The sequence below is a fragment of the Helianthus annuus genome, chromosome 9, assembly GCF_002127325.2.
Source record: "Helianthus annuus cultivar XRQ/B chromosome 9, HanXRQr2.0-SUNRISE, whole genome shotgun sequence".
Classification (NCBI taxonomy): domain Eukaryota; kingdom Viridiplantae; phylum Streptophyta; class Magnoliopsida; order Asterales; family Asteraceae; genus Helianthus; species Helianthus annuus.
Window position 1 is genome coordinate 5,016,405 of NC_035441.2, and position 22,641 is coordinate 5,039,045.

General features: G+C 38.0%; 2 protein-coding genes across 3 annotated transcripts; one reads left to right on the forward strand and one right to left on the reverse strand.

The window, feature by feature from the left end:
• The first annotated feature begins 17,691 nt into the window (after positions 1 to 17,691).
• On the forward strand, positions 17,692 to 18,746 carry LOC110875177 (uncharacterized protein DDB_G0290685-like). Its single transcript, XM_022123375.1, has 3 exons — positions 17,692 to 18,099; positions 18,175 to 18,198; positions 18,291 to 18,746. The coding sequence occupies exons 1-3, from the start codon at positions 17,692 to 17,694 to the stop codon at positions 18,744 to 18,746; spliced, it is 888 nt and encodes a 295-aa protein (XP_021979067.1).
• A 1,514-nt stretch (positions 18,747 to 20,260) lies between these two features.
• On the reverse strand, positions 20,261 to 22,161 carry LOC110877054 (probable caffeoyl-CoA O-methyltransferase At4g26220). Of its 2 annotated transcripts, XM_022125211.2 has the most exons (5): positions 21,996 to 22,161; positions 21,835 to 21,914; positions 21,597 to 21,741; positions 21,033 to 21,164; positions 20,261 to 20,726 (listed from the first exon to the last, which is right to left on the reverse strand). In XM_022125211.2, the coding sequence occupies exons 1-5, from the start codon at positions 22,035 to 22,037 to the stop codon at positions 20,436 to 20,438; spliced, it is 690 nt and encodes a 229-aa protein (XP_021980903.1). In that variant the 5' UTR covers positions 22,038 to 22,161; the 3' UTR covers positions 20,261 to 20,435. The 2 variants fall into 2 exon arrangements, with proteins under 2 accessions (XP_021980903.1, XP_035833143.1); XM_035977250.1 differs by lacking the exon at positions 21,033 to 21,164 and having other exon boundaries at positions 20,271 to 20,726.
• Between the last annotated feature and the right edge of the window lie 480 nt (positions 22,162 to 22,641).

A 22,641-nucleotide genomic window follows, 5' to 3' on the forward strand; every position in this document is an offset into this window, starting at 1 on the left:
AGACTGTTTATTTCGCGAGCAGATGTCTGAATGGTTTAGACATTTGCCTCTGAACAGTTAAGCATTATACTTAGTTTGAATGGCCAAGACCTTGTATCTAAATTAGTCAGACATTTGCCTCTGAATGGTTAAAAATTATACTGGTTCTTAATGGTTCAGACCTCTTACTTGTACAGTACTTGCTCATTCAGAAGTTGCCAAACAACCCCTTGTGTTTATAATCGAGTAATCAATGCCAAAACAAGATAAGATGACCACCATAAGGTACTTCTGTTATATTGCTAAAATCATACGTCAAGTTTTCATAAACTAACTAAAATAGGTAATCAATAATAAACAAACCGACGAGAATAACAACAAATGAAACGTGTTAAAGTTTTATGATCAACATATAAATGATAGGGTTAACCATGAATTGGTTTGTGATAAGTATTATTGAAAGTTCCGATAAAAAAACATGGCCAAAACAAATAATTTATAGAAGTTAATTATGTCACTCTTAAATCATTTCTGATCAGCTTTTAATTCCATGCGTAATGGGCATTATAGAGGTATGAAATGGTTTGATAACGTCCTCAGCATCATCCTCTGGGTGTTATAGGAACATGAAGATGAAGAGACATTTCTAGAATACTGCCCAAAAAAGAGAAAAAAATAGAAAGTATTGAATAAAATGGGCATCAATGAGCATTAACCGTTACACATTTTTTAAAGGGGTGTTATAACGTTGATGTAACAAAAAATGCCCTTTAAAGAGCATTAACCACTACCATGTTCTAAGGCCACAGGGTGTGGCATCGCGCCACCCCGCCATGTCATCCATTATAGCGCCCCGGGGCGCCATCAACCACACCACCACTGTAACACCCCGTGTTTTCAAATGTCAAAGTCAAAGTCAAAGTCGAAGTCAACTTTGACTTTCTTTGACTATAAATTAGTCTATCTTATGTTTTATTTGTATTATGTGGAGTAAGTGTTGTAATCAAGTAAGAATCGAAGTAATCCAATGTTTGATCGACGCGAACCGACTTACGACTGTGAATAGTAGGAAGTAACAATGCGATAAATTTAATCAATCAATAATCAAGCTAATCAAATCAGCAATCGAACTCAAATCTCGAACTATGCAAATTTGGTGTTATATTACTTGTGTGTGTACCTTATGTGTTACCTGTGCGTGCTTACTTTATGTTTTGTGTGGTATTCCATCGAATCAATCGAAACTCAAATCGAAACTCGAATCTCAAATCGAATGCAATCGAAATCGAATTATGTCGAATGGTAACGTAAGGATAGGGTGAAATATAGATGATTGTATGTTAGATATAGTAGTTGGGACTGAAAGTAATTTGAATAGGAAACTCTATCGTATTCGTATCATCTTCAATCGAAATCGAAATATCAAATATCGTCGCACCAAACACTCGAACCAGGCTGTTGATCGATCAGGCTGTCAGCCGATCGAACAGCCCAGCCGATCGGATAGACTGTCCGATCGAGCAGGCTGTCCGATCGGGATGCCTGGCCGATCGGCCAGCCCTTTCCTCTTTTGGAGCCTATAAATAGGGCTGTCATTGTCATTCTTTCCACTTTTGGAAACTCTCTGACCGACCAGCTCGTGCTCCTCACCTTTTCTCAGATTTCTTCCGATTCCGGTAAGTTTTCATCCTAAATCTTGTACTTTCTTGATCAAAACATGCTCCTACACCTTTCTATCTTTCAAATTTTGATTTCTAACCGTGAAGTCATCAAGATCTAAGCATTCTAGGATGATGTCATCATGGTGTTCTTCAAGGACATCATGCTTTGGACTCAATCCACCATGAATAGCTCGGATCTAACCAATTTCAACATAAACAAACTAAGGTCTATCATAGATCTATACATTCTCATGGTGTGAAGGATTGAAAGAAGAATTTCCAACTTTCTTCCAACTCTTTTACACTCAATGCCTTCAAAACCGGTAGAAACAGAGCTTGAGCCAACTCACTAATCATTCTAATGATTGTGTGGTTCAAGATTCGGGTTCTATCCACGAGGTTCACCGACTTCAGGTTAAACGTTAAACCACCGTTCCGAACCGTTCACCAGCCGGACTTGGGTGATTCCTGTCCGAGCAGGAGGAACAAGTAAGAATGAAGGTTCCCTGGTTCAGCTCGTTGTCAAACTACCTCAATATAACGTCAATAATCAGAACAGCCAAGTGTTAGACGAACAAGCCGACCAGGTTAGGATGCTGGCCGAACGGTTAGGCTGTTCGAACGAACAACCCAACCGATCGGACATGCCAGCCGATCGACCAGGCCAGCCGATCGGCTAGCATATGGCCCCACACTTTGACAGTTACATGAAGTATAGTATTGAACGAGATGATGTTCGATCGAACAAGCTGTTGGATAACATTACCGGATCATGAGATACTATGCTTCAACACTTAATCGATTTTTCAATTCGTTTGACATATTGGAATGCCACCCGATCGGGCATGCTGTTCGATCGAGCATGCTGTTCGATCAAGCATGCTGTTCGATCGAGTGACATCCTGCTGAGGACTACTACTGGAGTTCCTAACCGATCGGTTGAGCCGGCCGATCGAACAGACCGTTCGATCGATCGACCTGAAAGATAAGGACACTTCAGTGTTCTCAAATACTACAACGAAAACTTCAAAAGTTCAAACCATCATACACAAACACATCCTACTCAAAGGAAGAAACAATCCACTCGAACAGACTGTCCGAACGAATTGTCTAACTGAACGAACAACCCGTCCGATCGAACCTGCTGTTTGATCGACCAGGCTGTTCGACCCACTTGCACTTGTTCCCATGTTACGCATTGCTCATCGTTAGGCTATCGAACCATTCAGGCTAACCCTACTCTCAAAGCGCTCCCTTCAATCCATCAATCAATCGCTGTGAGTATACTCGATCCCTTTTAGCTTTCTGCACTTTTGGGTGTTACATACGTTACTTATATCAAGACACAATCGATCACACTACTCAAACTATTTGAACGCTAACCAATATGCATGTATTACGTGACTAAATGAATGCTTGTTGATTGTGTTTACACGTGGAATGCTGTCTACCTGCCTTAACGACGTAGTACTATAGTTTGGACTCAGCACCCGTTCACACGGGGGTTGTTAAGTGTCACACCCTCAAAATACCACCTAGGGAGTGTCCCTGATAGGCGTGTGACGTACCAATAACGAGCCACCAATTACATTGAACCCATACAAGTTATAATTAAAATCCCCATTATTAATAAAAACATCTTCAATAAGTTTAAACGAAAACCAATAAGTTCAGCGGAAGCAAATAGTAAACGAAATTAAACTGTTTCAAAAACCAAGGTATAGTATCAAGAAATCAGTCACATAATCCTTCCTGTCGACCCATGACCACTCCAGCTACTTCAGACAGCAAGTTCCCAGATCCAAAATACCTAACGACCTGCGAGCATGCAACAAGTGTATCAGACAACGCTGGTGAGTTCATAGTTTTACAAAAACGTTGGTTACCAAGTGTTTAGTTAATCCATTGAATTTAATTCCGAAAGTAATGTTGAAAACAATGTTGATAATACCCCAATACAAGACGGCTTCTGATTATTTTGCCCTTTCTCCAATGCTCCTATCAAAGCATTGGTCATGACTAGGTCATTAGTTCAACACCCGTCCTCCCAGGTACGGGGTGAGGTTGCCAAACCTAAGTAGCGCTACTAACTAATACCATGTTACCTTCCAGGTAACCAAACAACACGGAGGGACTTTAATGGTGATAGGAAGAGTATATTATCCAACATTCCCGTTTTTACCCAAAAGACTTATCCCTTCCCAGGATACCCACTGACTGTCCCAACCACCGGGACGCATGCTCAAGAGAGATGAACTCACCTTTGGTTTGCTCGGTAAGATTAATTACTTGTTCAACAAAGTTGGTCAATCAAGCCCTATGATAGTTACGTATAACAATCAGTTTGCATACAAGCACAACACGTATCTTTTCACATTTAATCATCAGCTAGTGTACACGAATACAAGTGTTAACATTCATCACTAGGCATGGTATACCAATTAATCAAGCACGAACTCCATCATTTAAAGTATGTTCACATACTAGGTGCTACACATATAGAGTTATACTTCGCATCCCATGTTTCAAGTATTCAAATAATGCCTCATCTCAAACATATAAACAAGGTGTAACTCCATGTACCATTCGTGGTCCTTAAACCCGACGTGCGAGACCCAAGCCCAAACCTGTCCCGGCCCGTAACCCAAATGTTTCCTAGTTCAGCTCCTGGCCCACACAGACATAAATGTGATTATGCGTGTGGGTGTGTTTGTGGTCTAGTGTCAAGGTACGGCCCCCCCTTAGGATGTTCATAACCCATCAATCTTATTCGGCCCAACTGTTATCATTTAATCTATCAATTAGCAATTTACATATCCATATACATCATCCAAGAACCCTTAACATACAACCCAACAATCATATACCACACAACTGAATTTATTTGTATTACACAATGATCTACCCTACGCAGCATCTAATAAATAATATAATCATCCTCGCAATTTAACTAGATCAAGTCACCGTGAATCCCTTAAGTATTTTCATGAAGATTTATCATTATCAATTCACATATAATCAACCCTTTAACACATAATTAAATCGCTCACTAACTCATATATGTGAAATCCTAACATAGAGATCGAGCCGTGACAATTAAATTCATCAATCCATTAATTATGCTACACTATACATGTATGAAATTATCACAACAGGAGGGGGGAGGGGGTTCTCTCGGCTCATACCAATCCCGGCCGAGACATCACATACAACCATCATATACAGAATGAGATCTAGTGAAACCCTACTTCAATTTTATTATATTATTACGTGTCCATCTTCAAGTCTAGTCTGACCACACTATTAGGAAGTGCACATGCTTTGATTAAATCAAGACTCTAAATGCATATGGCTGCCATTTTCTTATTCATGGTTATCCAAATTTCAATAGCCCACTTCCCTTCAATTTTATTGGACCATGCAAGCTACTGATATAAGTAGGAATCGGTTATGTGCATATTGTAAATTTTAGTGGGAAGCTTTGATTGGACCATGCACAAAAAGTGAGTTCAAATAATATACAAACTACTTTGAGTTAATATACTTTATTGTTATGTGATGCCTAATTAACCACCAATCATCCTATTATCATGCACATAACTAACAGGCATAACATCAAGTACGAACATAACCAACAATAACAATCATTCACATCATTGTAAACACATTAATACAACCACTCGTATCACTATAATCTCAGGAATCTCATGATCATTCATTCAGTTTGTCACTAGTCGACCATATTATTCAGTAACATTCATGATTAAAATTCACAAATACCAACATGTTGAAATCATCCTTAACACATATGATCAATGGCACTTATACTCTTAACATAACATAACTTATTAATTATCAGATATACCAAAATCAGAAACCAAGATCATGAATCGGTGCACTAAGTATGCGTAACAAGATATTGATTCAGAACATAACGAGATTTACACTAACCGAACGAGTTAAGATATTGGTGTTGCTGGATCCGAATTAACCTACACGAGGGGCTCCTGTTGCCGTCAAGATCCGAGAGGGTGGGGTTTCCTCGGTCGTACGTAATCTTGAGAGAGAGAAGGGTAGGGTTCGCTTATAATATGCAAAGTTTGTGGACGTATCCTACAAGGATACTTTAAAGATATAGATATCAAGGCTATCAGACTTCACTGTGGGCTTGTGCTGGGCTGCCTATTACTATATGTATGCAGTAAATTAAGATTATGGGCTTGACTAATTGTAATATGTTAATTATGTAACTGTTAAATGTATAACAGTGATAACCGGCCCAATGTAATGTGTGTATGATACATATACACATGACATGAACTACCCACTAATATATGGCCCACTAACACACTCGAACATAATCCGACGCGTTTACGTTAAATAGCTAGTCGTAGCGAAAGTGAAGGAGGAATAACGAGGAATCAAAATTTGCGAGACTAACCTTAGAAGTTCGGGTTGTCACATCATCCCCAACTTGAAAGAAATTTCGTCCCGAAATTTGACAAGTAAGCACAGAGGAATGAAGTGATGAAAACTCTAGTTAAACTATATGTAATACTGCGCAAATAATAATCACAAATAAAAAATCAAGCATTACACGCAATCACAAAGCATCCAGATAACTGCATAGACGCCGCGTAAACCAAATTGTAAAAACAGGATTGCTAGGTCAGTTGGGTGCCACATCATCCCCAACTTGAAAGAAATTTCGTCCCGAAATTCGCCAAGGATATCGAAAGTTGGCCCCACCATTTGAACAATCGGGTCTTCAAATTCAGAGGTAACAGAAGGAAATCGTTCCACGACTTTGTTTCCCAAGAATTCACAGCTCCCAGCTGTGCTAAGGAGGTTGTAGTTACGCAGTATTTGAAAATCCCATGATGAATTTGTGATAGTATCCAGCGAGCCCAAGGGATTGCTGTATCCCAGAAGGAAATCAGGATTTGCATAAGGTCAATTCTGAAATCCCACCTAACGATATGGAAGTAAACCAGATAACTCTTCAGAAGACACGTCAGAAAATTCTCGAACAGATGGAAGATCCTCGATCTTCCTTTCTCCAGGTTGCGAATCGGTGACGGGAGCTAGAATAGCAGGGCAACCCCTTTCGTAGACACTTTTGGGCGTTCATGGCTGAGATGATGCCAACAATACGATGATCTTGAACTGATAAGGATTCCCCACTAGGGAGAGGGATACGCACGATTTTCTTTTTTTGCAGAGAATTTATGCTTGATACATAGATAACCAAGCCCATTTCAACGACCACGTCAAAACTTACAAGAATATTGGGAAGTAGGTAATGTCGAACACTTGACCCACGAGATCAAGTTTACAACCAAAAAGAGCACGAGAAGCTCCAATCGATTTACTATCAGTTAATTCTACTACATGCTTATTTACGAGAAAGGTGGGAGTCAGTCCTAACTGACGACTGAACCCTAAGGCACATAACTCCAATCGAAACAAGAGTCAAATAAAACAGAAGCAGAAAAAGATCATTCAAAGAAGACGTACCGGTCTCAACATTGCCATCATTGCGAGTCTCCCCCAGCGCCAATAGTAAATACTCTTCCACGTGCTCCGTTCCCACCATTGCTCCCATTGTTGTTGCCCCCAGTATTGTTGTTGTCAGCATTCTGATTAAGCTGAGGGCAATCCCTCTTAAAATGACCCTCATCACCGCACTGAAAGCACCCCTTTTGATTTCCCTGGTTCTGTTGGGGCTGCTGCCTCTCCTGTTGCTGTGGCTGCTGCTGCGGCGGCTTTGGGAGCCAGACCCTACAATCTTTGGCCATATGGCCCACCTTGTTGCACCTATGACATACTCGGGTGCACGGTCCGCGATGGTGGAACATACACTTATCACACTTTGGTAGCTTTCCCGCGTAAGAACCCTGATTTGAATTGTTGCTCTGATTCTGGTTCACAGAAGACGACTGGCTAAAACTACGGTGGGTGCTGTTGTCTGCCCTTTTCTGAGATTGGCTGGCACTGGTTGCTTTGTCAGTATCGTTCCATTTTCGCTTGTGATCACTAGCAGGTGTGGTAGCTGTAGCAGTCGAGGTAGTAGCAGAAACACGTGGCGGCAAGTTGCCACGTTCGACCTCTTGGTCAGTAATCTTATGTGCCAGACGGACGATACGGGGCAGATTGTCTAAGTTTGCAGCAGTAACGTACCCCTTAACAGCTGGCGCTAAACCCTTGAGATACAACTCAATCCGCCGGGGTGGAGGTCGAGACATGTTAGGACACAAAGTTGCTAAGTCATTTGACCTCCTAGTGTATGCTTCAATCTCAGATCCCTCCATTTTCAGATTGTAGAACTCGTTCTCCAGTTTCTGAATCTCATCACGAGGACAATACTCCTCTCGCATCAACTCCTTGAAATCATCCCAGGTAGTGGCATTCGCCATCTCAATACCCAACATTTGCACTTGGGCATTCCACCAGGTTAAGGCACCATCCTCCAAAGTGCCTGTAGCATACTTCACACGGTCCCCCACGGGACAATTGCACATAGCAAACACTGATTCAGCCTTCTCGAACCAACGCAAGAGTCCCACAGCCCCCTCAGTCCCGCTGAAGGTCTGTGGTTTACAATCCATGAACATCTTGTACGTACAAGCAGGTGGGGCAGGTGGATTGTTTTGATTCGCGGGTTGACCTAAAACGAAAGAACGTACAACACACAGGTAAGATTCGAGTATACGACACAAGGATAGAAAGTAATTGGTACATATCGTACCAGCCTGGTAAGCCGCTAGGGCTTCAGCTACACGAGTGTTGATCAAGTCGGTTAATTCGGCCTGGGTCATAGCAATGTGACCACGTCCACCACCTCGGCCTCCTCCACGTCCACTCATGGTTCTATATAAGAGAAGGGAACAATCTTAAGGGTCGAAATGAGGTAAAAGTCGAGTATCACATTGAAATCTACAAACTACAGGTTTACACACAATAGGGCAGAACCCTTCTCACGCTCATTAAGCCTCACTGGGATTTGCATGCACCTTGCGTTATTATTATGTGTGCACCCATAATAATAAGGCAATTTGCATGCTTATCTCAGTGCCTCTTAACTTGCGCTAAAAGTTTCCCCACATTCAAATAGCAAACGAAAGGTTTTACAGGATCAAGAATCACAATAGTCGAATGGGAGTGTCACACTAACAATTCACATAACAGGGGCTGGTAACATAAGGGCTCATACTGTTGTGCCGAGTGTGCATTCACGTGTAATGTTATACATAAGTGTACACTAGATATACAATGCAATAGTAAATGAGGAACGAACCTTGCAGTCTGGAGCTGAGTGTCATGGTCGATTTCGGTCCTGTTCGGTTATAGTCTGGTTTTATAAAAACGTTTTAAAACCAAGTTCACTATAACCAATGGCTCTGATACCAAACTGTCACACCCTCAAAATACCACCTAGGGAGTGTCCCTGATAGGCGTGTGACGTACCAATAACGAGCCACCAATTACATTGAACCCATACAAGTTATAATTAAAATCCCCATTATTAATAAAAACATCTTCAATAAGTTTAAACGAAAACCAATAAGTTCAGCGGAAGCAAATAGTAAACGAAATTAAACTGTTTCAAAAACCAAGGTATAGTATCAAGAAATCAGTCACATAATCCTTCCTGTCGACCCATGACCACTCCAGCTACTTCAGACAGCAAGTTCCCAGATCCAAAATACCTAACGACCTGCGAGCATGCAACAAGTGTATCAGACAACGCTGGTGAGTTCATAGTTTTACAAAAACGTTGGTTACCAAGTGTTTAGTTAATCCATTGAATTTAATTCCGAAAGTAATGTTGAAAACAATGTTGATAATACCCCAATACAAGACGGCTTCTGATTATTTTGCCCTTTCTCCAATGCTCCTATCAAAGCATTGGTCATGACTAGGTCATTAGTTCAACACCCGTCCTCCCAGGTACGGGGTGAGGTTGCCAAACCTAAGTAGCGCTACTAACTAATACCATGTTACCTTCCAGGTAACCAAACAACACGGAGGGACTTTAATGGTGATAGGAAGAGTATATTATCCAACATTCCCGTTTTTACCCAAAAGACTTATCCCTTCCCAGGATACCCACTGAATGTCCCAACCACCGGGACGCATGCTCAAGAGAGATGAACTCACCTTTGGTTTGCTCGGTAAGATTAATTACTTGTTCAACAAAGTTGGTCAATCAAGCCCTATGATAGTTACGTATAACAATCAGTTTGCATACAAGCACAACACGTATCTTTTCACATTTAATCATCAGCTAGTGTACACGAATACAAGTGTTAACATTCATCACTAGGCATGGTATACCAATTAATCAAGCACGAACTCCATCATTTAAAGTATGTTCACATACTAGGTGCTACACATATAGAGTTATACTTCGCATCCCATGTTTCAAGTATTCAAATAATGCCTCATCTCAAACATATAAACAAGGTGTAACTTCATGTACCATTCGTGGTCCTTAAACCCGACGTGCGAGACCCAAGCCCAAACCTGTCCCGGCCCGCAACCCAAATGTTTCCTAGTTCAGCTCCTGGCCCACACAGACATAAATGTGATTATGCGTGTGGGTGTGTTTGTGGTCTAGTGTCAAGGTACGGCCCCCCCCTTAGGATGTTCATAACCCATCAATCTTATTCGGCCCAACTGTTATCATTTAATCTATCAATTAGCAATTTACATATCCATATACATCATCCAAGAACCCTTAACATACAACCCAACAATCATATACCACACAACTGAATTTATTTGTATTACACAATGATCTACCCTACGCAGCATCTAATAAATAATATAATCATCCTCGCAATTTAACTAGATCAAGTCACCGTGAATCCCTTAAGTATTTTCATGAAGATTTATCATTATCAATTCACATATAATCAACCCTTTAACACATAATTAAATCGCTCACTAACTCATATATGTGAAATCCTAACATAGAGATCGAGCCGTGACAATTAAATTCATCAATCCATTAATTATGCTACACTATACATGTATGAAATTATCACAACAGGAGGGGGGAGGGGGTTCTCTCGGCTCATACCAATCCCGGCCGAGACATCACATACAACCATCATATACAGAATGAGATCTAGTGAAACCCTACTTCAATTTTATTATATTATTACGTGTCCATCTTCAAGTCTAGTCTGACCACACTATTAGGAAGTGCACATGCTTTGATTAAATCAAGACTCTAAATGCATATGGCTGCCATTTTCTTATTCATGGTTATCCAAATTTCAATAGCCCACTTCCCTTCAATTTTATTGGACCATGCAAGCTACTGATATAAGTAGGAATCGGTTATGTGCATATTGTAAATTTTAGTGGGAAGCTTTGATTGGACCATGCACAAAAAGTGAGTTCAAATAATATACAAACTACTTTGAGTTAATATACTTTATTGTTATGTGATGCCTAATTAACCACCAATCATCCTATTATCATGCACATAACTAACAGGCATAACATCAAGTACGAACATAACCAACAATAACAATCATTCACATCATTGTAAACACATTAATACAACCACTCGTATCACTATAATCTCAGGAATCTCATGATCATTCATTCAGTTTGTCACTAGTCGACCATATTATTCAGTAACATTCATGATTAAAATTCACAAATACCAACATGTTGAAATCATCCTTAACACATATGATCAATGGCACTTATACTCTTAACATAACATAACTTATTAATTATCAGATATACCAAAATCAGAAACCAAGATCATGAATCGGTGCACTAAGTATGCGTAACAAGATATTGATTCAGAACATAACGAGATTTACACTAACCGAACGAGTTAAGATATTGGTGTTGCTGGATCCGAATTAACCTACACGAGGGGCTCCTGTTGCCGTCAAGATCCGAGAGGGTGGGGTTTCCTCGGTCGTACGTAATCTTGAGAGAGAGAAGGGTAGGGTTCGCTTATAATATGCAAAGTTTGTGGACGTATCCTACAAGGATACTTTAAAGATATAGATATCAAGGCTATCAGACTTCACTGTGGGCTTGTGCTGGGCTGCCTATTACTATATGTATGCAGTAAATTAAGATTATGGGCTTGACTAATTGTAATATGTTAATTATGTAACTGTTAAATGTATAACAGTGATAACCGGCCCAATGTAATGTGTGTATGATACATATACACATGACATGAACTACCCACTAATATATGGCCCACTAACACACTCGAACATAATCCGACGCGTTTACGTTAAATAGCTAGTCGTAGCGAAAGTGAAGGAGGAATAACGAGGAATCAAAATTTGCGAGACTAACCTTAGAAGTTCGGGTTGTCACATTAAGGACAATTACTTGCATGGATTACGGTGGTAATCATGTATTGCGAACCGTCTCGGACGGTCAACCCGCAGTCATTGGTATCGATAGATCCATGTCGATAATTAACATGCGTCGTTTTCCTCTGTGTACGTGCTGGTTATGCGTAAACTATTTCGAACTCTATATGCTATTATCAAACTTGTATGCTCACCTTTACATTATATGTATTGACTTTATTTTAACGTATGTGACAGATGTTTAAGATGTTTGCTTGCTAGGAAAGCGAGGCTAGAATAAAGCTCTAGAGGCCCCCAACAAATAGTTGTCTATCAGGAAGAAGCAACTAGGGCATAGTTGTCTGTAGATCTTGTCAGGATGGGTCTTTAGGAGCATTTGAACAATATTTATTTGTTTTATTTAAAATCTAAGTTGTCGGAACAGAATACTTGACTGGTTGTTATCTGTAATAATTAATTGTATTATTTGGGATACGGTATGGGACGTATCATTTAACTGAATAGTATTAATAGTTGTTGTGGAAACTTCTGGACAATCTGTTTCGCTCAGTGCCATGCCCCGATGATTCCGCCATCGGTTGGGGTGTGACAACCACCGTTAAACAGGGGCCGCTATCGAAGCCCCCCCAAAACGTTAAAGGATGAATTTTGGGTGGATTGAGGCATTTGGTCAACATAATTGTTAAAGCGGGCGGTAGCGGGGCTTTATCCCACACCATCATTGTTAAAATGAGCACCATTCTTATCTCAAAATCTAGGTGGCGCTTACGTAGCGTGATAAAGTCCCTAAAGGCTTTATACCACCCTGTAGCCTAACACTATAAAGTTTAATGGAGTTACACTTTCCTTTTCTATTACCTTTTGTGTCATTAGTTTAGCGTTTGTTTATAAGTACAAACCCATATTCTCTTAAAAACAAATAATCTTTTCCAACTTACAGTTAAGTTTATGTTGAAATCCGTATATTCTCTTAAAAACAGATATTCTTTTTCAATTTACAATTAAGTTTATGTTGAAATCCGTTTTCAACTTACAATTAAGTTTACGTTGAAATCCGTTTTTTATATGTTCCTAATGTTAGGTTATAAGACCATGCGTAGTGGTAAGGGTGAATAATGCCCCCACCCTTGAGCGTTTTTCGTCATGTGACAGTATAGTCAGCAAGGGGCATTATTGGGCGTTTTCTAAAATAGGTGTAGTGGGGATGTGAGAATTATGATAAAAGGGTGTAAAGAATTAAATAAAAAAAACCTATTGGAAGATTAAATAAATGAAAAAGGAAGATAAAATTTGATTGGCCAAAACAACTTGTTCCAAGCGTGATTTAAAACACGCCTGCGGGGGATTTTTGCCGGATCACGCAGGCGGGGGTGGGGCGGCGGCGTTTTTGGGCGTGTTTGGGGGGGGGGGGGGATCACGCTAGAGATGATGCCCACTACGGGTGGTCTAAACCCCTTTTATTACACGGGTCTTGAATGAGTAAAATTTGTTTTTCATATTGTAGTTTTAAACAACAACAATAATAATAACTAGGGTATTTGGCCGCGCCTTGCGGCAGTACATTATCGTGAGGATTGGATCGGTATTGGTTTGGTTCCTTATAGTATCCGTACGATACGATACAATTGCACTAAGTATAAAAATCAACACGTGTCTTGCATTGTTCGAAATGATAAAAATGAACACCGGTACCGGCACCAATGTTCGAATGGTATCGATCGGTTCAGATCTTCATGGCGGTACCGGTTCTGGTACCGATATTCATATACCGTCGCAAACAAATTTGTAGAAGTCAAAAATTCTCTAAACCTAAACAAATTTGACTTCATCAAACCCATCAATTCATTTTTAGTATTTGATCTCTACAATTTGACATATTCGTTTGAATATCGTTATGCAAAGATGAATTACCTGATTAATTGACCAAATTGTACATGTGTCTGATTGTTTTGTGTATTTTTTTTGTTGTTTTTTGCGTACAGATTTTGGGAAATCGTACATCAATTCCTTCCAACATATAAGAATCTCAATTTTGGTGCTTTATGTTTGTTTTTTGTTCAGCTTTGTAGACATCACAATGTGAATAATCTATTTTGTCGCGAGGGATGAAATTATCAGCCTTTACGTGATTATTCAAGTGACATTGAGGGGTTCAAGGAGGGTATGAGTTTACTGAAGTTGAGTCTGACAAAAGAAATGGAACCCGAAAGTTATAAAAGGTTATATTATTGAGCATACTTATCAAGTCCGTCATTGCAAAATTATGGACGAAAAGTAGTTTTATTGTTCCTTTTTTCACTCAATAAAACTAATGTACCAAGTATTATATTAAAGAATGAAGATGCTATGTTTTTGGCTTCAAATTATGTTGTTAATGGCTGCATATATGGCTGAAAATAGTTTACTTTTGAGTATTTTTTGTGAATACTAATGAATGTTAATGGCTGCAATAATGGTTGCAATGTTAGAATGGCTGCAAACATAATGTTTTGGCTACAAACATGGCTGCAAATATGAGTCAAATCCAGTGGATATAACTTATAAAATTAATCCTCTACTGTTTTGACTAATGCTTGGAATTATTGGTTGGAAGTTAAAACGCTGTGGATGAAGACGATTTAGGATTAGGGTTTATGAGGAAAAATGGAGGGAAATTGGGTATTAAAAGAGGTGGTTTTTTAGCAGGGATTTAAAAAAGGAAAAACAAAAAAATAATAAGAAATGACCATTTTACCCTTCACTAAACTGAAGTTTTAAACCGTGGTTAGTTTTTTGGGCTGAAATGGCACGTTTCGAGAATGTCAGGGAGGAAAATTGTATAATTTTGAAATTTGACCTAAAATGGTATGCAGAGAAAAGTAGTGACATTGATCCGCAAGAAGCTCAGCAAACTCTTGAAATAGCAGAAGCTGCTTTGAGAAAAGCTGAAGGAAAGAGACAAACAATCGAGGCAAATCTAACTCTCCGACGGGCTAGGACACGAGTAGAGGCTATCAATGCCATTTCATAACCAGTCGGTGCGTCCAAATAAGCATCGATTTATACTTTAGTTGTTTTGTTTGATTTGATTCTGTCGATTAAAAACAATGAAGCGCAATCATATTTTGATGCAACGAAAAAAAATAGAAAAGATACAAAATCAAAATTTATAAAATAAAATGGGTATAAAAACTTATTAGATACCATTGACTATGGTATCTAATAAGTTCTACCTACTATTGGATTTGAACCAATGACTCCCGCCATATGAAAGCAATACTCTAACCGCTGAGTTAAGTAGGTCATTTATCTTCACACAGTAGACAAACCACATAAACATAAATGGCACTTCACTCTATAAATTTTGAACTCCCCATTACTACATATAGTGACAGATTTAGCTAGTCACTTCCACTTTATACATTTTTGTTAACTCCTATTGCTTAACTATGCTATATGGAACCTTCCCCTATTTTACAAAGTTTCAACCAATTATATACCATTATAAAATATTAACATCAGATCTTGGTTTGCAATTTATTTTGGTATAGCATTTTTCTATTTATCACTAATGTGACACATTTATAACTACGTTTTATTGTCAAACTGTACATTTATAGAGACTGACCAAGTATTTAATAAACATATTTATTAAAGTTTTAAGTTTTTCTAGCTGGCACGTTATCGAAGAAATCTATTCTACCCCATAATAATTTAGATAATCAACAAGTTACATTAAATTCCGAACAATCGTCAAACTTTCCCTGCATAAGACCACACGGTGTGGGTTTGGTTTGGTGGCGTTTATGCCTTTCCACGCCGCACACACCACCCCAGGAACGGCGTTGTGTGTGGGGCGGACTGTTTTCCACCTGCGTTGAGACAATGGTTGGGTCGACGTGGCGTTTATCTATTGGTATTAATGATTTCTTTTAAAATTAAACAGATTTTTAATAGTTTATAAATATAAAATCTTAACAAAAAGTGTGTGCCACGTCTCGAATAACGCCACTTTCCACATCCCGTCTCACACCTCCCGTTTTTGTACCACGCCACTTTTTTGACCTGTTCTTACGTGTCATCCACATGTCGCATAACGTCTCATTTAAAAGTCCCTCCACACCGTATAGTCTAAAGACTTGATAAATTATGTCTTTATCATTTAAAAGTATATTTAGTGACTTGTTTATTTCATTTAAATGGTATCACCACATTTTTATTGTAAATCCATTTTGCAAACATATCAATAATCCATTTTTATAATTTATTAATAACATAGCATATATTGTTTTTAAATTAGGAAACACACGCACACATATATTAATATTTATTTATGTATATGGTGTGTTTACATTTAATTGAATTGTGCTGCATATGTATCTAAACATTTATACATGTGTGCTTATAATTTATAAGCTTATATAATAAAAAAACAATAAAATGTTACAAGTTAAAGAAAACATATGTTTTCAAGTAGTTTATCAAGAGCTGGAATACCCTCTGATTCGATGAAGTCGATCTTGTGCTCGACACATGTATCATTTGAAAGATTTGTTACTAAACGCCAAAACATATATCATTTTTGTTATTAAACGCCATGTATCATCTGTGATTGTCTTATTGAACGACATATATCGTTTGTGTGTGTTATTAAAAACCCCATGTATCGTTTATGTTATTAAACGCCATAAAATAAAACGCCATGAAAATTAATCATGTTTTATAGGCGAGGAGGGGTTGAGAGGGAGAATAAATGTGCACACAGGCAAGGCCCAGAACGCCAATAAAAGGAAGGCCTTAAGTCAGGATGTTGAGGTTGAGGAAGAACTATTTTATGAGTTCAGTGGGGCTAGGGTTATGTCAAGAGTAAAATCTACAAATTTGACTGGTTGGTTTATAAATCTAAGCCAAAATCAAAGACATGCAGTAGAACACATGGGGTTTGGTGCTGCACTAAAGTTGAAAATAGACAGCGTACAGACAATGCTTGGATACTAGTTGGTTGAAAATTACAATCAAAGAACAAACAACCTAAATGTTGGCAACCATATGATAAACTCTTTAACGGGTATACCAAATGGAAAGGTGCCGGTGCCGGGGAAAAAAAGATCAACAACTAATGACCAAGTAGTGGCTGACTGGAGAGCATAGTTCGAGGGGACTGTCTGGATTAGCAATCCAAGTGTGAAGCTCTACTTTGCTGACATCTTGCCTGAGATTGATAGCTTCAGGAGAAACTTCTACCTAAATTTCCTTATAGCATTCTTCATTATAATTGGGCATGCAAGTGATAATGTTGTCGTCAACCAACAGTTCTTGCACAACGTTAAACCAAACATTCAAATAAACCAACTGAACTGGTGTGGTTATATCATCCAATGCTTCCAACACGCTAAAACCGCATGGTCTCCTAAAAAGCATTACACAGGGCCATTGATCATACTTGCGGTAAGAAAAAAATTTCCCTATATAATAGTTTGCACAAAATAACAGTTAAAAAATTAAAAATGTCTTGTGTTACAGCTTGCCTTGGTGAATGATGCTTGCAATAGAAAAAGATTGGAACGAAAATAAGGATACCTGATTGAGTGGGTTACAACAAAAACTCTTGACTTGTTTGAGGATGCACTGGCAAAACGCCATGATGGCGAAGAAGTAAAAAGAAAACTGTTAAAAAGGCTAAGGAATCCATACCCAAGAAAGAAGAAAAAATGCATGCTGTTAATGAAGAAGATGCTGATGGTGATGATGTTGAGAATGAAGATGAAGATGAAGATGGTGTTGGCAATGTTGATGAGCATGCTGATAATGATGATGATGAGGTTGATGATGATGATGATGCTGGTTTTGATCATGATGATCATTATGATTATGCTGGACTACACCCTGAGGTGCAAAATACCATGCACATTAATTATGGGGATGAGAATGATGAAAATGAGAATGAAGAGAATGAGGATGAAGAGGCTTTGATTCAAAGGATTGTGGTTGACGATATAGAAAGTCGGGACATGATGTTTGAGGTTTCTACATCGGGGAACCATGCTCTGATCAGAGCACTAACACAATATGAAGACAGTGTTGCTGATGAAGAACAACAAAACAATGAAACTGAGGAGGTATGTTATTCAAATAATAAATTTAATAAAAACCACAAAACGCCATACTTAATAAAATCTTTTTTTATTTAACAGGCAATGGCTGATAAATTGGATGGGGTATACAAACATTGTTAAAACAGTAAAAGATTGAATATCCAAACAGCCTCTTGGTACACATTAAATACTCACAATGTCTGACATTGTTGGAGAACAAGTCAAAATTTGTTAATGAAAACGCCAAGGAAGTGGAAGATCAGAGAGAAGAAGGTAAAAATGAAGGTGAGGTTCAAAAAGAAGTTCAAGGTGAAAAGGGAGTGGAACCAGGAGGTGAAAATGAAGAAGAAAAGGGGGAGGAGATGGCTGGAAAACAAAACGCTATAGAAGTGGAAACAATTGATGAAAACGACGATGAAGTTGAAAAGGAAGGAGAAGGGGAAGGAGAAGGGGAAGGGGATATGGCTGGAGAACAAAATGCCAAACCCTTAACTCCTACACCAACCCCCATAAATGATAATGATCATCATGAAGATCAAAGGGACACTGAGGGTGGTGATGAGAATACTATATTTTTAGATGAAGATATAAATGAAAAGGATATTGAAAAATGGGATTGTGATTTCAAGACACTTGAATATCACATTTCCATATATAATGGGGGAAAATAATTAAAAGGAATATTGTTGATGTTTTGGAACTGCCGGAACAAGACCTAAAACAAAAGATTGAAATAAAAGAAGGTTTAGATTGCCATAGGATGGTGGATCAACTGATTAAAGCTATAAAAAACCATCTGCAACCTGCTGAAGAGACCGAAAAAATGTCTGTATTTGATAAAACACCAAACATCCCCCAAACATAAACACAATACAGTCAGGGGTTCATGGCTGAACTAGAAAAAAAAACTGAAGGGGAGATGGTGAACAAAAGTGTTGACCAGCAAGGTGCAGTGTTCGATAAAACGCCATGTCATGAGCCACCATCTGCAGATGGAAGAACCTGTTGCAAACTTTTGAAGAAGAACAGACACCCCATAAACAACAAGATGAAAACGCCAACAACACATCACCACCCAAGACGCCAAACAGGGCAGATGTGAAGGAGAAGGATGATGAGGACAAAACTCCAGACATCATAAAGTTGATGCAAGATAACACAATTTTAAACCCTAAATAGCTGCCTGGTGATGAAGAAGTTGATCAAGATGATGAAGATGATGAAAATAAAAAGGAAAAGATTGTGGAAGAAAAGGAGAAGAGAGAAACAAAAAAGAGTAGGGCATGTTTGTTGGTGGGGCCGGGGCAGTGCCTTGACAGGGTCCAAAGCTATGACCCTGGCACCGGTCGTCTTTCCCAATGTAAACTTCATTAGAAATGTTCTAGACTTGCACGGTTAGTTAAAAGTTGGATGAAAACTGATTATCAATTGTAAGTTGCTACTAATCATTAGCGATAACTTAATATCACTAGCAATTTAGTTTAGCGATGACAGATTAATCATTAGTAATAAATTACCAGAAAGCAGCGAAAATTATGTCCTTAGTAGTAAGTTACTAGTATGACAGATTAATCAGATCTTGGTTTGCAATTTATTTTGGTATAACATTTTTCTATTTATCACTAATATGACACATTTATAACTACGTTTTATTGTCAAACTGTACATTTATAGAGACTGACCAAGTATTTAATAACCATATTTATTAAAGTTTTAAGTTTTTCTAGCTGGCACGTTATTGAAGAAATCTATTCTACCCCATAATTAAGTTAGATAATCAACAAGTTACATTAAATTGCGAACAATCATCAAACTTTCCCAGTATAAGACCACACGGTGCGGGTTTGGTTTGATGGCGTTTATGCCTTTCCACGCCGCACACACCACCCCAGGAACGGCGTTGTGTGTGGGCGAACTGTTTTCCACCAGCGTTGAGACAATGGTTGGGTCGACGTGACGTTTGTCTATTGGTATTAATGATTTCTTTTAAAATTATATAGATTTTTAATAGTTTATAAATATAAAATCATAACAAAAAGTGTGCCACGTTTCGAATAACGCCACTTTTCCACGTCTCGTCCCACACCTCCCGTTTTTGTACCACGTCACTTTTTTGACGCGTGCTTACGTGTTATCCACATGTCACACAACGCCTCATTTTAAAGTCCCTCCACACCGTATAGTCTAAAAACTTCAAAATTATGACTTTATTATTTAAAAGTATATTTATTGACTTGTTTATTTCATTTAAATGGTATCCCACATATACCTTACACCACAATCAAAGGTTAATTGGTATCAGGCATCATCAAAATAACTTCAACGGATCCATTCATAACAAAGAAGACACGACTCAATATCTAATAGACACGCCGACAAATGGTGATGCCATCACCTAAGGGAGCCATAGAGATCTTCACACGAGGGTCCGTTGCAAGTGCTTTGTTAAACTGTAAAACACTAGTTCGCCCTTGTTTTAGAACTTCAGGAACCAAATCCTCGGACTTGGCAACAGATCCATACCAGAGAGTGTTGTCATACACAATGATCCCGTTCACCTTCAATAGTTTCACCACTTTCTCGTGATAGTTAAGATAGTTTATTTTGTCCGCATCAACATATACATAGTCGAAGCCTCCTTTGTTTTCAGGCTAGCGAGAGAACAAACCATCAAATAAGTTATAAAATCAAATGTAATGGGTTGAAATGACCTATTGTAAATCCATTTTGCAAACATATCAATAATCCATTTTTATAATTTATTAACAACATACCATATATTGTTTTTAAATTAGGAAACACACACACACATGTATTAATATTTATGTATGTATATGGTGTGTTTACATTTAATTGAATTGTGCTGCATATGTATCTAATCATTTATACATGTGTGCTTATAATTTATGAACTTATATAATAAAAAAAAATCAATAAAATGTTACAAGAAAACATACATTTTCAAGTAGTTTATCAAGAGCTGGAATACCCTCTGATTCGATGAAGTCGATCTTGTGCTCGACACCAGCTTTTTCTATAACCGGCCTACCGATTTCATAATATTCCCGATTTACATCTATCGCAACAATCTGTATAAATTATAAACTTTAAATTGTGATCGAATCATGTAAAAAATAACAGCGAACATGATACGCGTCACCCTAATTTTGCATCTTGTATTTAAGATCCATTTTGAGTTAATTGAAAGTAAGAAGAAAATTATTGAAAAGTATTGTTTCGTTTCTCTCATCTAGTTCTTGGAGCCTAACCCACTCAACGGGTCTCTTGGGAGATTAGCCATCTCGAATCGGCTCTCTATCATAACATCTACTAGAAGTTGCAAGATTGAACAAGTTACATGGGTCAAAACAACTTGTTAGAGTCCTTCCTTTACAGTAGACCCTAACATTTTTTGTTGCATTTGTTCTTTATTATTATTTTTTTTAAAACACGTAGTAAATAGATCGAAATTGTTGACCTTAAATTTAAGTAATAACTAAAGCCTAGCAAAAACCACAAACCTTGCCATCTTCAGGAATCGTAAGCGCGGTTAGTAGCAACGAGTAACCCGTATAAACCCCGAGCTCTAAGGTCTTTTTCGCACCGGTGAGCTTCAACAACATCTCAATCATCTGGCCAGCATCTGGTGAAGTACCCATAAAAAACCTACAAATCAAGATTCAAGAACTAATGCAAGTTTTGAAACTGCAAGAAAAACAATATTGATATCAGAGTTATTATATATGTGAAGAAACTAACAACTGATGTGAAGCGGTAAGCGCTCTGATCTCCTTCAACGGTTCGGGTTCCTGAGGGTAGACATTAGTCTCCAGGATGTACTACACGGAAAGCAAAAGAAGGTTGATATAAAGATTTGAATTAACAAAAGTTGGATCAAAAGTTGTGTGAGCAAACTAAACCTTGTATAGCTCATCGCTTTGCAACAAGCCATTTTGTGCCATTGCTCTTGGTGTGTTTAGTTTGTGAAGTTTTTGGAGGTATATATATACAAACTCAAGAGGATCACCTGCTGGAATGAGTTTTAATTCACTGGGTCACTGTTTGGAAGAAATGTCTTCTTAGTATGAACACAGATAATTACAATTATATATATATATATATATATATATATATATATATATATATATATATATATATATAGGGGATGGATCATAAGAAACCTAGTTTAAATGAGAAAACCAAAAAACTAACTAAAAAAGCCAAAAGAACATGCCCAGATTTTTTTTTTTAATTTTCATAAAAAAAACGCAGCTTTTTATGCATGGAAAAAAATTTACAAAAAAAAAAAAAAATAAATAAAAAAAAAGTTTTTGGTTGTATTGCACATGTGCACTATTACGGATATAGTGCACATGTGTAGTACATGTGTAGTACACATATAATCACATATATTGCACATGTGCAATACAACCAATTTTTTTTTTTTTTTGAAATTTTTTTTATGTATAAAAACTAGCAATTTTTTTGTTAAAAAATTGTAAAAAAAAATGGTATGTTTTTTAGCTTTTTTTTAGTTTTTTTAGTTAGTTTTCTAGTTTTCTCATT

Excerpts from the sequence above, each read along its gene's own strand:
- LOC110875177 (XM_022123375.1), top strand. The coding sequence starts at position 17,692 with ATGCATGCTGTTAATGAAGAAGATGCTGATGGTGATGATGTTGAGAAT. Across the intron at positions 18,100-18,174 it reads AAAACAATGAAACTGAGGAG|GCAATGGCTGATAAATTGGA; the intron begins GTATGTTATTCA and ends TTTATTTAACAG. Across the intron at positions 18,199-18,290 it reads TGGCTGATAAATTGGATGGG|AACAAGTCAAAATTTGTTAA; the intron begins GTATACAAACAT and ends ACATTGTTGGAG.
- LOC110877054 (XM_022125211.2), bottom strand. The coding sequence starts at position 22,037 with ATGGCACAAAATGGCTTGTTGCAAAGCGATGAGCTATACAAG. Across the intron at positions 21,165-21,596 it reads CGATTCCTGAAGATGGCAAG|ATTGTTGCGATAGATGTAAA; the intron begins GTTTGTGGTTTT and ends TAATTTATACAG. Across the intron at positions 20,727-21,032 it reads TTGATAAACTACTTGAAAAT|CCTGAAAACAAAGGAGGCTT; the intron begins GTATGTTTTCTT and ends TTCTCTCGCTAG.